At 47.2% G+C, this 12,449-nt stretch overlaps 1 protein-coding gene across 1 annotated transcript in view; it reads right to left on the reverse strand.

Moving 5' to 3' along the window:
• LOC115113735 (receptor tyrosine-protein kinase erbB-4-like) overlaps positions 1–12,449 on the reverse strand; it is a 305,373-nt gene that overhangs the window by 138,120 nt on the left and 154,804 nt on the right. Inside the window, exon 7 of the mRNA XM_065013396.1 lies at positions 5,128–5,269. Within this exon, the coding sequence (XP_064869468.1) occupies positions 5,128–5,269 (142 nt within the window). The remainder of the gene's footprint in view (positions 1–5,127; positions 5,270–12,449) is intronic.

Genomic DNA, 12,449 nt, shown 5'->3' on the forward strand with positions numbered 1-12,449 from the left:
TGAATGGTTTGTCCTCTGACAAATCAACTGTAAATTTCGGTGTTCCTCAAGGTTCTGTTTTAGAACCACTATTGTTTTCACTATATATTTTACCTCTTGGGGATGTTATTCGAAAACATAATGTAAACTTTCACTGCTATGCGGATGACACACAGCTGTACATTTCAATGAAACATGGTGAAGCCCCAAAATTGCCCTTGCTAGAAGCATGTGTTTCAGACATAAGGAAGTGGATGGCTGCAAACTTTCTACTATTAAACTCGGACAAAACAGAGATGCTTGTTCTAGGTCCCAAGAAACAAAGAGATCTTCTGTTGAATCTGACAATTAATCTTAATGGTTGTACAGTCGTCTCAAATAAAACTGTGAAGGACCTCGGCGTTACTCTGGACCCTGATCTCTCTTTTGAAGAACATATCAAGACCATTTCGAGGACAGCTTTTTTCCATCTACGTAACATTGCAAAAATCAGAAACTTTCTGTCCAAAAATGATGCAGAAAAATTAATCCATGCTTTTGTCACTTCTAGGTTAGACTACTGCAATGCTCTATTTTCCGGCTACCCGGATAAAGCACTAAATAAACTTCAGTTAGTGCTGAATACGGCTGCTAGAATCCTGACTAGAACCAAAAAATTTGATCATATTACTCCAGTGCTAGCCTCTCTACACTGGCTTCCTGTCAAAGCAAGGGCTGATTTCAAGGTTTTACTGCTAACCTACAAAGCATTACATGGGCTTGCTCCTACCTATCTCTCTGATTTGGTCCTGCCGTACATACCTACACGTACGCTACGGTCACAAGACGCAGGCCTCCTAATTGTCCCTAGAATTTCTAAGCAAACAGCTGGAGGCAGGGCTTTCTCCTATAGAGCTCCATTTTTATGGAACGGTCTGCCTACCCATGTCAGAGACGCAAACTCGGTCTCAACCTTTAAGTCTTTACTGAAGACTCATCTCTTCAGTGGGTCATATGATTGAGTGTAGTCTGGCCCAGGAGTGGGAAGGTGAACGGAAAGGCTCTGGAGCAACGAACCGCCCTTGCTGTCTCTGCCTGGCCGATTCCCCTCTTTCCACTGGGATTCTCTGCCTCTACCCTGTTACGGGGCTGAGTCACTGGCTTACTGGGGCTCTCTCATGCCGTCCCTGGGGGGGTGCGTCACCTGGGTGGGTTGATTCACTGTTGTGGTCGGCCTGTCTGGGTTGGCGCCCCCCCCCTTGGGTTGAGCTGTGGCGGAGATCTTTGTGGGCTATACTCGGCCTTGTCTCAGGATGGTAAGTTGGTGGTTGAAGATATCCCTCTAGTGGTGTGGGGGCTGTGCTTTGGCAAAGTGGGTGGGGTTATATCCTTCCTGTTTGGCCCTGTCCGGGGGTGTCCTCGGATGGGGCCACAGTGTCTCCTGACCCCTCATGTCTCAGCCTCCAGTATTTATGCTGCATTAGTTTATGTGTCGGGGGGCTAGGGTCAGTTTGTTATATCTGGAGTACTTCTCCTGTCCTATTCGGTGTCCTGTGTGAATCTAAGTGTGCGTTCTCTAATTCTCTCCTTCTCTCTTTCTTTCTCTCTCTCGGAGGACCTGAACCCTAGGACCATGCCCCAGGACTACCTGACATGATGACTCCTTGCTGTCCCCAGTCCACCTGGCCATGCTGCTGCTCCAGTTTCAACTGGCCTGGGCCCTAGGACCATGTCCCAGGACTACCTGACATGATGACTCCTTGCTGTCCCCAGTCCACCTGGCCATGCTGCTGCTCCAGTTTCAACTGTTCTGCCTTACTATTATTCAACCATGCTGGTCATTTATGAACATTTGAACATCTTGGCCACGTTCTGTTATAATCTCCACCCGGCACAGCCAGAAGAGGACTGGCCACCCCACATATGCTCTCTCTAATTCTCTCTTTCTTTCTCTCTCTCGGAGGACCTGAGCCCTAGGACCGTGCCCCAGGACTACCTGACATGATGACTCCTTGCTGTCCCCAGTCCACCTGACTGTGCTGCTGCTCCAGTTTCAACTGTTCTGCCTTATTATTATTCGACCATGCTGGTCATTTATGAACATTTGAACATCTTGGTCATGTTCTGTTATAATCTCTACCCGGCACAGCCAGAAGAGGACTGGCCACCCCACATAGCCTGGTTCCTCTCTAGGTTTCTTCCTAGGTTTTGGCCTTTCTAGGGAGTTTTTCCTAGCCACCGTGCTTTTACACCTGCATTGTTTGCTGTTTGGGGTTTTAGGCTGGGTTTCTGTACAGCACTTTGAGATATCAGCTGATGTACGAAGGGCTATATAAATAAATTTTGATTTGATTTGATTTGAATAACGGAGACAAGGTATCTTAAAAATGTATATTGTTTGTTGATCACATATTCTCTACCGAAGCTCTCACATTGGCAGCAATATCAGACAGCGCAAAGATGCGGGACAAAAGATATAGCGGTATTTTGACATGCATAGGCAAGACGTGCTTTGATAATGCAACCTATGGATTACAGAATAAAGATAGAGATGTTCAAGCAAGACAAGAGTCAGGATTGGGATGATAGGAAATTAGCCTGAAATATATATAAGGCTATATACAGTTGAAGGTGGAAGTTGACATACACCTTTGGATTTTCTGGATTTTTTTTTCAAATTTTGTCTGTCATAGTTGAAGTGTCCCTATGATACAAATTACAGGCCTCTCGTCTTTTTAAGTGGGAGAACTTGCACAATTGGTGGCTGACTAAATACTTTTTTTGCCCCACGGTAGATACTTTTGTACCTGTTTCCTCCAGCAACTTCACAAGGTCCTTTGCTGTTGTTCTGGGATTTATTCACAATTTTCACATCCCCAGGTACACCTCCACTTTACTTTTTTAAATGTTATTTTTAATTTAATCTTTATTTGACCAGGTAGGCCAGTTGAGAACAAGTTCTCATTTACAACTGCGACCTGGCCAAGATAAAGCAAAGCAGTGCGACAAAAACAACAACACAGAGTTACACATGGAATAAACAAACATACAGTCAATAACACAATAGAAAAATATATGTACAGTGTGTGTAAATGGAGTAAGGAGGTAAGGCAATAAATAGGCCACAGTAGCGAAGTAATTATAATTTAGCAAATTAACACTGGAGGGATAGATGTGCAGAGGATGATGTGAAAGTAGAAATACTGGTGTGCAAAAGAGCAAAAAAAGTAAATAAAAACAGCATGGGGATGAGGTAGGTAGTTGGATAGGCTGTGAACAGCTGCAGCGATCGGTAAGCTGCTCTGACAGCTGATACTTAAAGTTAGTGAGGTAGATATGAGTCTCCAACTTCAGTGATTTTTGCAATTCGTTCCAGTCATTTGCAGCAGAGAACTGGAAGGAAAGGCAGTCAAAGCAGGTGTTGGCTTTGGGGATGACCAGTGAGATATACCTGCTAGAGAACGTGCTATGGGTGGGTGTTGTTATGGTGACCAGTGAGCTGAGGTAAGGTGGAGCTTTACCTAGCAAAGAGTTATAGATGACCTGGAGCCAGTGGGTCTGGCGATGAATATATAGCGAGGGCCAGCCAACGAGAGCATGCAGGTCGCAGTGGTGGGTGGTAAATGGGGCTTTGGTGACAAAACGGATGGCACTGTGATAGACTGCATCCAGTTTGCTGAGTAGAATGTTGGAGGCTATTTTGTAAATGACATCGCCGAAGTCGAGGATCGGTAGGATGGACAGTTTTACGAGGGTATGTGTAACGGTCGTCGTTACACATACAAATAACAAGAGAATGAATTAAATGAATGAAAACAGAAACACAAAACAGAAAACAGCTACCCACAACCCATAGTGGAAAAACAGGCTGCCTAAGTATGGTTCTCAATCAGAGACAATGACAGACAGCTGTCCCTGATTGAGAACCATACCCGGCCAAAAACAAAGAAATACAAAAACATAGAAAAAATAACATAGAACGCCCACCCTAGTCACACCCTGGCCTAACCAAAATAGAGAATACAAAGACTCTCTATGGACAGGGCGTGACAGTATGTTTGACAGCGTGAGTGAAGGAGTCTTTGTTGGGAAATAAGAAGCCAATTCTAGATTTAATTTTGGATTGGAGATGCTTAATATGAAAGGAGAGTTTACAGTCTAGCCAGACACCTAGGTATTTGTAGTTGTCCACATATTCTAAGTCAGAATCGTCCAGAGTAGTGATGCTAGTCGGGTGGGCGGCTGCGGGCAGTGATCGTTTGAAGAGCATGCATTTAGTTTTACTAGCATTTAAGAGCAGTTGGAGGCTACGGAAGGAGTGTTGTATGGCATTGAAGCTCGTTTGGAGGTTTGTTAACACAGTGTCCAACGAAGGGCCAGATGTTTACAGAATGGTGTCGTCTGCATAGAGGTGGATCAGGAAATCAGCCGCAGCAAGAGCGACATCGTTGATATATACAAAGAAAAGAGTCGGCCCGAGAATTGAACCCTGTGGCACCCCCATAGAGACTGCCAGAGGTCAGGACAACAGGCCCTCTGATTTGACACACTGAACTCTATCTGAGAAGTAGTTGCTGAACCAGGCAAGGCAGTCATTTGAGAAACCATGGCTATTAAGTGTGCCGATACGAATACGTTAGATGATGTCAATTAGCCTATCAGAAGTTTCTAAAGCCATGACATCATTTTCTGGAATTTTCCAAGCTTTTTAAAGGCACAGTAACTTAGTGTATGTACATTTCTGACCCACTGGAATTGTGATACAGTGAATTATAAGTGAAATAATCTGTCTGTAAACAATTGTTGGAAATATTACTTGTGTCATGCACGAAGTAGATGTCCTAACCGACTTGTCAAAACTATAGTTTGTGGAGTGGTTGAAAATTGCTACAACACGAGTGAAGAGCAAAATCCGCTTGTAAAACATGAAGGCAAAACGTTGTATTCTGCTAATATATTAGCAAACTAGAATGGTGTGTATGGTGTGTGTATAATATATAATAATGTATGTTTTTTAGTATACGCTTAGCGAATTACAGTCATGCGTGTGTGTATGTATGTAGCATGTGTGTCTATTCTTATTTCACAGTTTTTTTTATGTCCCCTTATTTCACAAAAGTATGGTTGTATGTTGTGTGTGTGTGTGTGTGTGTGTGTGTCATTCCTTACGTGGGCACTTCTTGACGCAGAAGGCACCATAGGTGTACTTGGCTCTGGGGTTGCTTTCCAGCTGGAAGGTGGTGGGGTTGTACACAAAGGGCTGGGGACACTGGGTCACACACGCCCCGCTGTCGTTGAAGTTGGTGCACGCCTGTGGACAAAACACACACACATGCACACACGCAGACGGACACACACCACAAGCGTACACAGGTGAACGTACACACAGGCACACCCACACACACCATCACACACACACACTAGTGCTGGGTGGTCAAGGAAACACAGTCCACACAGCAGTATGCAGCTAAATAACAGACATTAAGCTTCTTATCGTCACTGGGAGCCCTATGCTCTCCAAGCAAGCACATTATCACTTAATTGCTATGTAGCTGTAAACACACACATACTAAAACACACATAAGCACCTTTACTCCACACAGAGACGCATACAAAGCTCTCCCTCGCCCAAATCTGACCATAATTCTATCCTCCTGATTCCTGCTTAAAAGCAAAAATTTAAACAGGAAGTACCAGTGACTCGCTCAATACAGAAGTGGTCAGATGAAGCAGATGCTAAGCTACAGGACTGTTTTCCTAGCACAGACTGGAAAATATTCCAGGATTCTTCATATCCAATCAAATCAAAGTTTATTTGTCACGTGCGCCAACAGGTATTTCATCTTACAGTGAAATGCTTACTTACAGACTCTAATCAATAGTGCAAAAAAGGTATTAGGTGAACAATAGGTAAGAAAATGAATAAAACATCAGTAAAAAGACAGGCTATATACAGTAGCGAGGCTATAAAAGTAGCAAGGGTACATACAGACACCTGTTAGTCAGAATGATGGCATTGAGGAATACACCACATCAGTCACTGGCTTCATCAATAAGTGCATTGATGACCTCGTCCCCACAGTGACCGTACGTACATACCCAAACCAGAAGTCATGGATTACAGGGTAGAACTGCCGCTTTCAAGGACCGAAACTCTAACCATGACGCTTATAATAAATCCCCTCCAATACCCTCCAACAAACCATCAAACAGGCAAAGCGTCAATACAGGACTAAGATTGAATCGTACTACAACGGCTCCGACGCTCGTTGGATGTGGCAGGGCTTTAAAACTATTATGGACTACATAGGGAAGCATAGCCGCGAGCTGCCCAGTGACACAAGCCTACCAGATGAGCTACATTACTTCTATTCCTTCTTCGAGGCAAGCAACACTGAAGCATGCATGAGAGCATCAGCTGTTCCGGATGACTGTGTGATTACGCTCTCTGTAGCCAACGTGAGTAAAACCTTTAAACAGGTCAAAATTCACAAGGCCGCAGGGCTAGATGGATCACCAGGATGTGTACTCCAAACATGCACTGACCAACTGGGAAGTGTCTTCACTGATATTTTCAACCTGTCCCTGACCGAGTCTGTAATACCAACATGTTTCAAGCAGACCACCATAGTCCCTGTGGCCAAGAACACCAAGGTAACTGCCTAAATGACTACCGACCTGTAGCACTCACGTCTGTAGCCAAGAAGTGCTTTGAAAGGCTGGTCATGGCTCACATGAACCCCATTATCCCAGAAAACCTAGACCCACTCTGATTTGCATACCGCCCCAACAGCTCCACAGGTGATGCAATCTCTATTGTACTCCACGCTGCCCTTTCCCACCTGGACAAAAGGAACACCTACGTGAGAATGCTGTTCATTGACTACACCTCAGCGCTGAACACCATAGTGACCTCAAAGCTCATCACTAAGCTAAGGAACCTGGGACTAAACACCTCCCTCTGCAACTGGATCCTGGACTTCCTGAACGGGCCGTCCCCAGGTGCTAAGGGTAGGTAACAACACATCTGTCACGCTGATCCTCAACACGGTGGCCCCTCAGGGGTGCGTGCTCAGTCCCCTCCTGTACTCCCTGTTCACTTATGACTGCACGGCCAGGCACGACTCCAACACCATCATTAAGTTTGCAGATGACACAACAGTGGTAGGCCTGCTCACCGACAATGATGAGACAGCCTATAGGGAGGAGGTCAGAGACCTGGCAGTGTGGTGCCAGGACAACAACCTCTCCCTCTATGTGATCAAGACAAAGGAGATGATTGTGGACTACAGGAAAAGGAGGACTGAGCACGCCCCTATTCTCATTGACGGGGCTGTAATGGAGCAGGTTGAGAGCTTCAAGTTCCTTGGTGTCCACATCACCAACAAAATATCATGGTCCAAACACAACAAGACAGTCGTGAAGAGGGCACGACAAAGCCTATTCCCCTTCAGGAGACTGAAAAGATTTGGCATGGGTCCTCAGATCCTCAAAAAGTTCCACAGCTGCACCATCGAGAGTATCCTAACTGGTTGCATCACTGCCTGGTATGGCCACTGCTCGACCTCTGACCGCAAGGCACTATAGAGGGTAGTGCGTATAGCCCAGTACATCACAGGGGCCAAGCTTCCTGCCATCCAGGACCTCTATACCAGGCGATGTCAGAGGAATGGTCATAGACTCCAGCCACTCTCTGCTACCACATGGCAAGTGGTACCGGAGTCCAAGTCTAAGTCCAAAAGGCTTCATAACAGCTTCTACCCCCAAGTCATAAGACTCCTGAACAGCTAATCAAATGCCTACCCGGACTATTTGTATTACCCTCCCCACCCGCCCCACACACACATTTTTACACTGTTGCTACTCTCTGTTTATTATCTATGCATAGTCACTTCACCTATACCTACATGTACATATTACCTCAATTACCTCGACTGACCTGTGCCCCCGCCAATTGACTCTGTACTGGTACCCCCTGCCTCACTACTGTTAATTTATTTTTTCTCTTAAATTATTATTATTTTCTTATTTTTTACTTCAGTTTATTTCAGTAACTATAAGCATTTCACTGTTCTACACTTGTTGTATTTGGCGCATGTGACAAACAATATTTGATTTGATTTTAATAAGTGTACTATAGTGCACGTTTGGTATCACTATTACAAACCCTTCAATACTAATCAAGTGGTATGTATTGTAATATTTAGCATGATGAATGGCTAAGCAGCTCTCATTATGTGAAAAAGTTTAGACCTGGGATACATCGGAAACTTATTCTATTCCCTATTGTGGACGGACCACTAGAGGGCAGGCTGGGCTCATGGATAGTTGCCCAACAGAGCCTGGGAGACAAGGTAACCAGAGTCAATTAAGCACAGCTGACGGTACTAATGAGATACTCTCCTTCCCCTATAAAAGAGAGAATGGAACCAGAAGAGAGAGGGGGAAACTATCTCTGGAAGATGGCCACCGAGAGAGAGAAGCTGTGCTGAAAGAACCACTAAGACGGTGACAAAACCGTGATTTATGTTTGTTGTAGTTTAAAGATTATCCTATTGTGTTCTTGTTTCATCTGGAGAAGAAGATGTGTGTTTTTCCTTGGAAGATTTTTCATTGATTATGTTTGAATGTTTTTGTTGACAAAATACTCTCAATAGAGAACCGTGTTCAATCAGAAAAACCTTTTTCCTGACTCGTTTATTCCACCTTCCCGCTTTAGAGTGACGCCTAATTACTTGGTACGCTCACATTGGTGGAGGATGCGGGCATTAGGTGGATGAGTGACACAAGGATAAGTGAGTAAATCAAGATTCTTCCAGTAGACCCGGAGGAACCATTCAAGAACGATGGATAACGCCCTACTACAACAATTGTTCACAGCACAGCAGACAACCATAGAACTCCTGCAACAACAGCTGAGCCGACTAGAAGAACCTAGAGTTAAGCCAAGAGCGGCTGCTCACGCCATCTTACCTCGTCTCTCCAAGGAGGATGATATTGAGGCCTTCCTCATGACCTTCGAAAGGACGGCCACCTTGGAAGAGTGGCCGCCCACAGAATGGGCTAGCGCATTAGCCCCTCTTTTGACCGGGGTGGCTCAGGAAGCCTATTTTGACCTGGATTCCCGCGAAGCTGCGGACTATGGGCGACTAAAAACCGAGATCCTGTCCCGGTACCAGCTGACTGCCAGAGATAGGGCTGTAAAGTTCCATCAATGGACCTATACAGCTGATCAACCCGTCCGTGCCCAGATCTTCGCCTTAATACGACTGACGAAACAGTGGCTAGAACCTGGAAAGGGAGTAGGACATGTGATAGAGACTCTCGTAGTGGACAAGATATTGAGAGAATTACCCAGTGACTTAAAAAGGGTTGTGGGGCAAGCCAACCCGTTGTCAGCCGACGACATAGCCCAGGCGGTGGAAACATATCGGTCTACAGGGGAGTTGTTAAAAAGTGACAAGGAGGAACGGAAAGAGTCTTGCAATCCCGTACCACGACTCACCCCGGCGCGCTCGCCACCGAAACGTCCAAGCCCCTCCCGGAGGTGGGAGAAGTCAGCCACCACACAGCAGGGTCGGTGTTATAAATGTCAGTCTCCCAACCATTATGCCCCACAATGTCCTAGCAAGGATGAGCCCATGGTCACGGAGTCATCACTGCCTACCCCCACACATCCCGTTTTGAGGGGGCAGGATCAACACTGTTGGTTAGCAGAGATAGCCCCAGCCTCAGAGATTCCGGTGCAAGTCGAAGGACAAGATGTGGTAGCTATTCTCGACTCGGGAAGTATGGTTACGTTAGTAGAGGAGCGGATGGTGACCTCCGCAACACTGCTACCAGACAAAGTAGCCGTATCCTGTATCCATGGAGACACCCACTATTACCCCACTGTGAATCTGCCTATTCTCACTCCAAAAGGAAGGTGTACAGTCAGGGCCGGGAAAGTGCCGCAGCTGAAGGTGCCATTATTGATCGGGAGAGACTGTCCCTTATATAAGGAGCTTCGGCAGATGACGTTATGCACGGGAAGAAGGGGGACAGGAAAGAAGAGAAAATCCAAGCCCGAGGTAGTAGTCCTACAAGGAGACGTAGCCGCGTCCTCGTCCTCTGCAGCAGAGGAAGAAATAGCGACCCAACGTTTACGACAGATATTCCAAGAAACCACAGATGAAGACACATGTGAAGGGCTATACACAACGCAGGAAGGAAGGAGCAACCAGGCGCTAAGGGATATATTTGAAGCTCCATCCGAGGAGGGAACCTGGAAGGGATTCTCCTCGGTCACCCCTGATGGGGATGTGGAACAACCTCCACATCCCTCTACCGAGGTCGACCTGCCCCAGGAATTAAAGGGACAGATCGGCACCTCGCAGCATAGAGACCCAGACCTAAGGGAGGCCATGAGGAAGGTGAAGGTGATCGACGGGAGGAACGTCGACGGATCAGGTGAGCCCCCTCTTCCTTACTATGCAATCAGGCGGGGTCTCTTATACTGGGTCGTACGACGAAGGGGGGAAAACCAGGAATTACTAATGGTGCCTAGGCCATACAGAGATACAGTTCTACAGTTAGCCCATTCCCACGTCCTAGGAGGACACCTGGCACGAGACAAGACTATTGACAGAATCATGCAGAGATTCTATTGGCCCGGGTCACCCGGGATGTGGCCAGGTATTGTAGGACGTGTGATCAATGTCAACGTACAGCCCCACGGCCACACCTACGTAACCCTTTGATTCCTCTCCCCATCATAGAGACTCCCTTTGAACGCATAGCTATGGACCTCGTAGGACCCCTCCCAAAATCCGCCAGAGGACACGAGTACATCCTAGTGGTTATAGATTACGCTACCAAGTTCCCGGAGGCCATACCCCTGCGTAACATGTCGTCAAAGGGAATTGCCAAGGAGTTATTCCTGATGTTCTCTCGTGTGGGCCTCCCCAAGACTATCTTGACTGATCAAGGAACCCCGTTCATGTCCCGGTTGATGAAGGACTTGTGTCGGTTATATCAGGTTCAACAGATACGTACAAGCATATTCCACCCTCAAACAGACGGGTTGTGTGAACGCTTGAACAAAACGATAAAAAGCATGTTGAGAAGGGTGGTGTCCCGAGACGGGAAAAACTGGGACATGCTTCTCCCACACTTAATGTTTGCCCTGCGAGAAGTACCCCAGGCATCCACTGGATTCTCTCCGTTTGAATTGCTCTATGGCAGACCCTGTCGAGGAATCCTCGACTTAGCCAAGGAGACCTGGGAGACCCAACCATGCCCCTTTCGATCCACAATAGAACACGTTACCCTGATGAGAGACCGCCTGTCAGCAGTGTGGCCCATAGTCAAGGAGCATATGGAGAAGGCCCAAAGGACCCAAGGCCGGGCCTATGATAAGTCTGCGAGCCCCCGTGAGTTCACCGTGGGAGAGAAAGTGATGGTGCTTGTGCCCACGGCCGAACATCGCTTGCTGGCGCAGTGGAGGGGGCCCTACGAGGTAATGAAAAGGGTCTCACCGGTCAATTACCTCATCAATCAACCTGACAGGAGGAAGAAGGTCCAAATCTATCACATAAACCTGCTGAAGACATACCATGGACGAGAGGAGGAGGTGGCTTTGATGGCCCTGCAGGGCAAAGGAAAAGAGGAGGCTCTACCACAGGTGCGCCGTGGCCAAACTCTCCTACCGGAGCAGTCAAGACAGCTAGACAAGCTGATTATGAACTTCGGTCGAATATTCTCTCCATTCCCAGGACAAACAGATGTCCTGTTCCACCATATCCACACTGAACCCGGCAAGAAGGTGCATATCCGCCCTTACAGGATTCCTGAGGCTCGCAGAGTCATCGCTAAGAAAGAGGTGAGGGAGATGTTGAGGATGGGCGTGATCGAGCCCTCGACGAGTGAGTGGTCCAGTCCCATTGTCCTGGTCCCCAAATCCGATGGTAGTATGAGACTCTGCAACGACTTTAGGGGTGTGAATGCCATCTCTACATTCGATGCGTATCCCATGCCCCGCGTGGATGAACACTTGGAGCGCTTAGGAAAGGCCAAGTTCATCACTACCCTGGATTTGACGAAGGGATATTGGCAAGTGCCGGTGGCTCCGGAGGATCGCCCAAAGACTGCCTTCGCCACTCCAGAGGGGCTTTTCCAGTATGTGAGGATGCCCTTCGGACTGCACGGTGCCGCTGCAACCTTCCAACGCCTCATGGATGCCATTCTACGGCCCCATCAAGAGTATGCAGCGGCGTACATAGACGATGTGGTCATCCACAGCGAGGACTGGGATAGTCACCTCCTGCGATTACGGGCGGTGCTCGTGAGTTTGGAAGCCACAGGGTTGACAGCCAATCCAAATAAATGCTGCCTGGCTTTGTCCGAAGCGGAATACCTGGGGTACACCGTGGGGAATGGGAAAATACGCCCACAGGCAGAGAAGACCAGGGCAATTCGTGACTGGCCTCGACCCCGGACCAAGCGAGACGTTC

This window comes from Oncorhynchus nerka, linkage group LG1, assembly GCF_034236695.1.
Source record: "Oncorhynchus nerka isolate Pitt River linkage group LG1, Oner_Uvic_2.0, whole genome shotgun sequence".
Taxonomy (NCBI): domain Eukaryota; kingdom Metazoa; phylum Chordata; class Actinopteri; order Salmoniformes; family Salmonidae; genus Oncorhynchus; species Oncorhynchus nerka.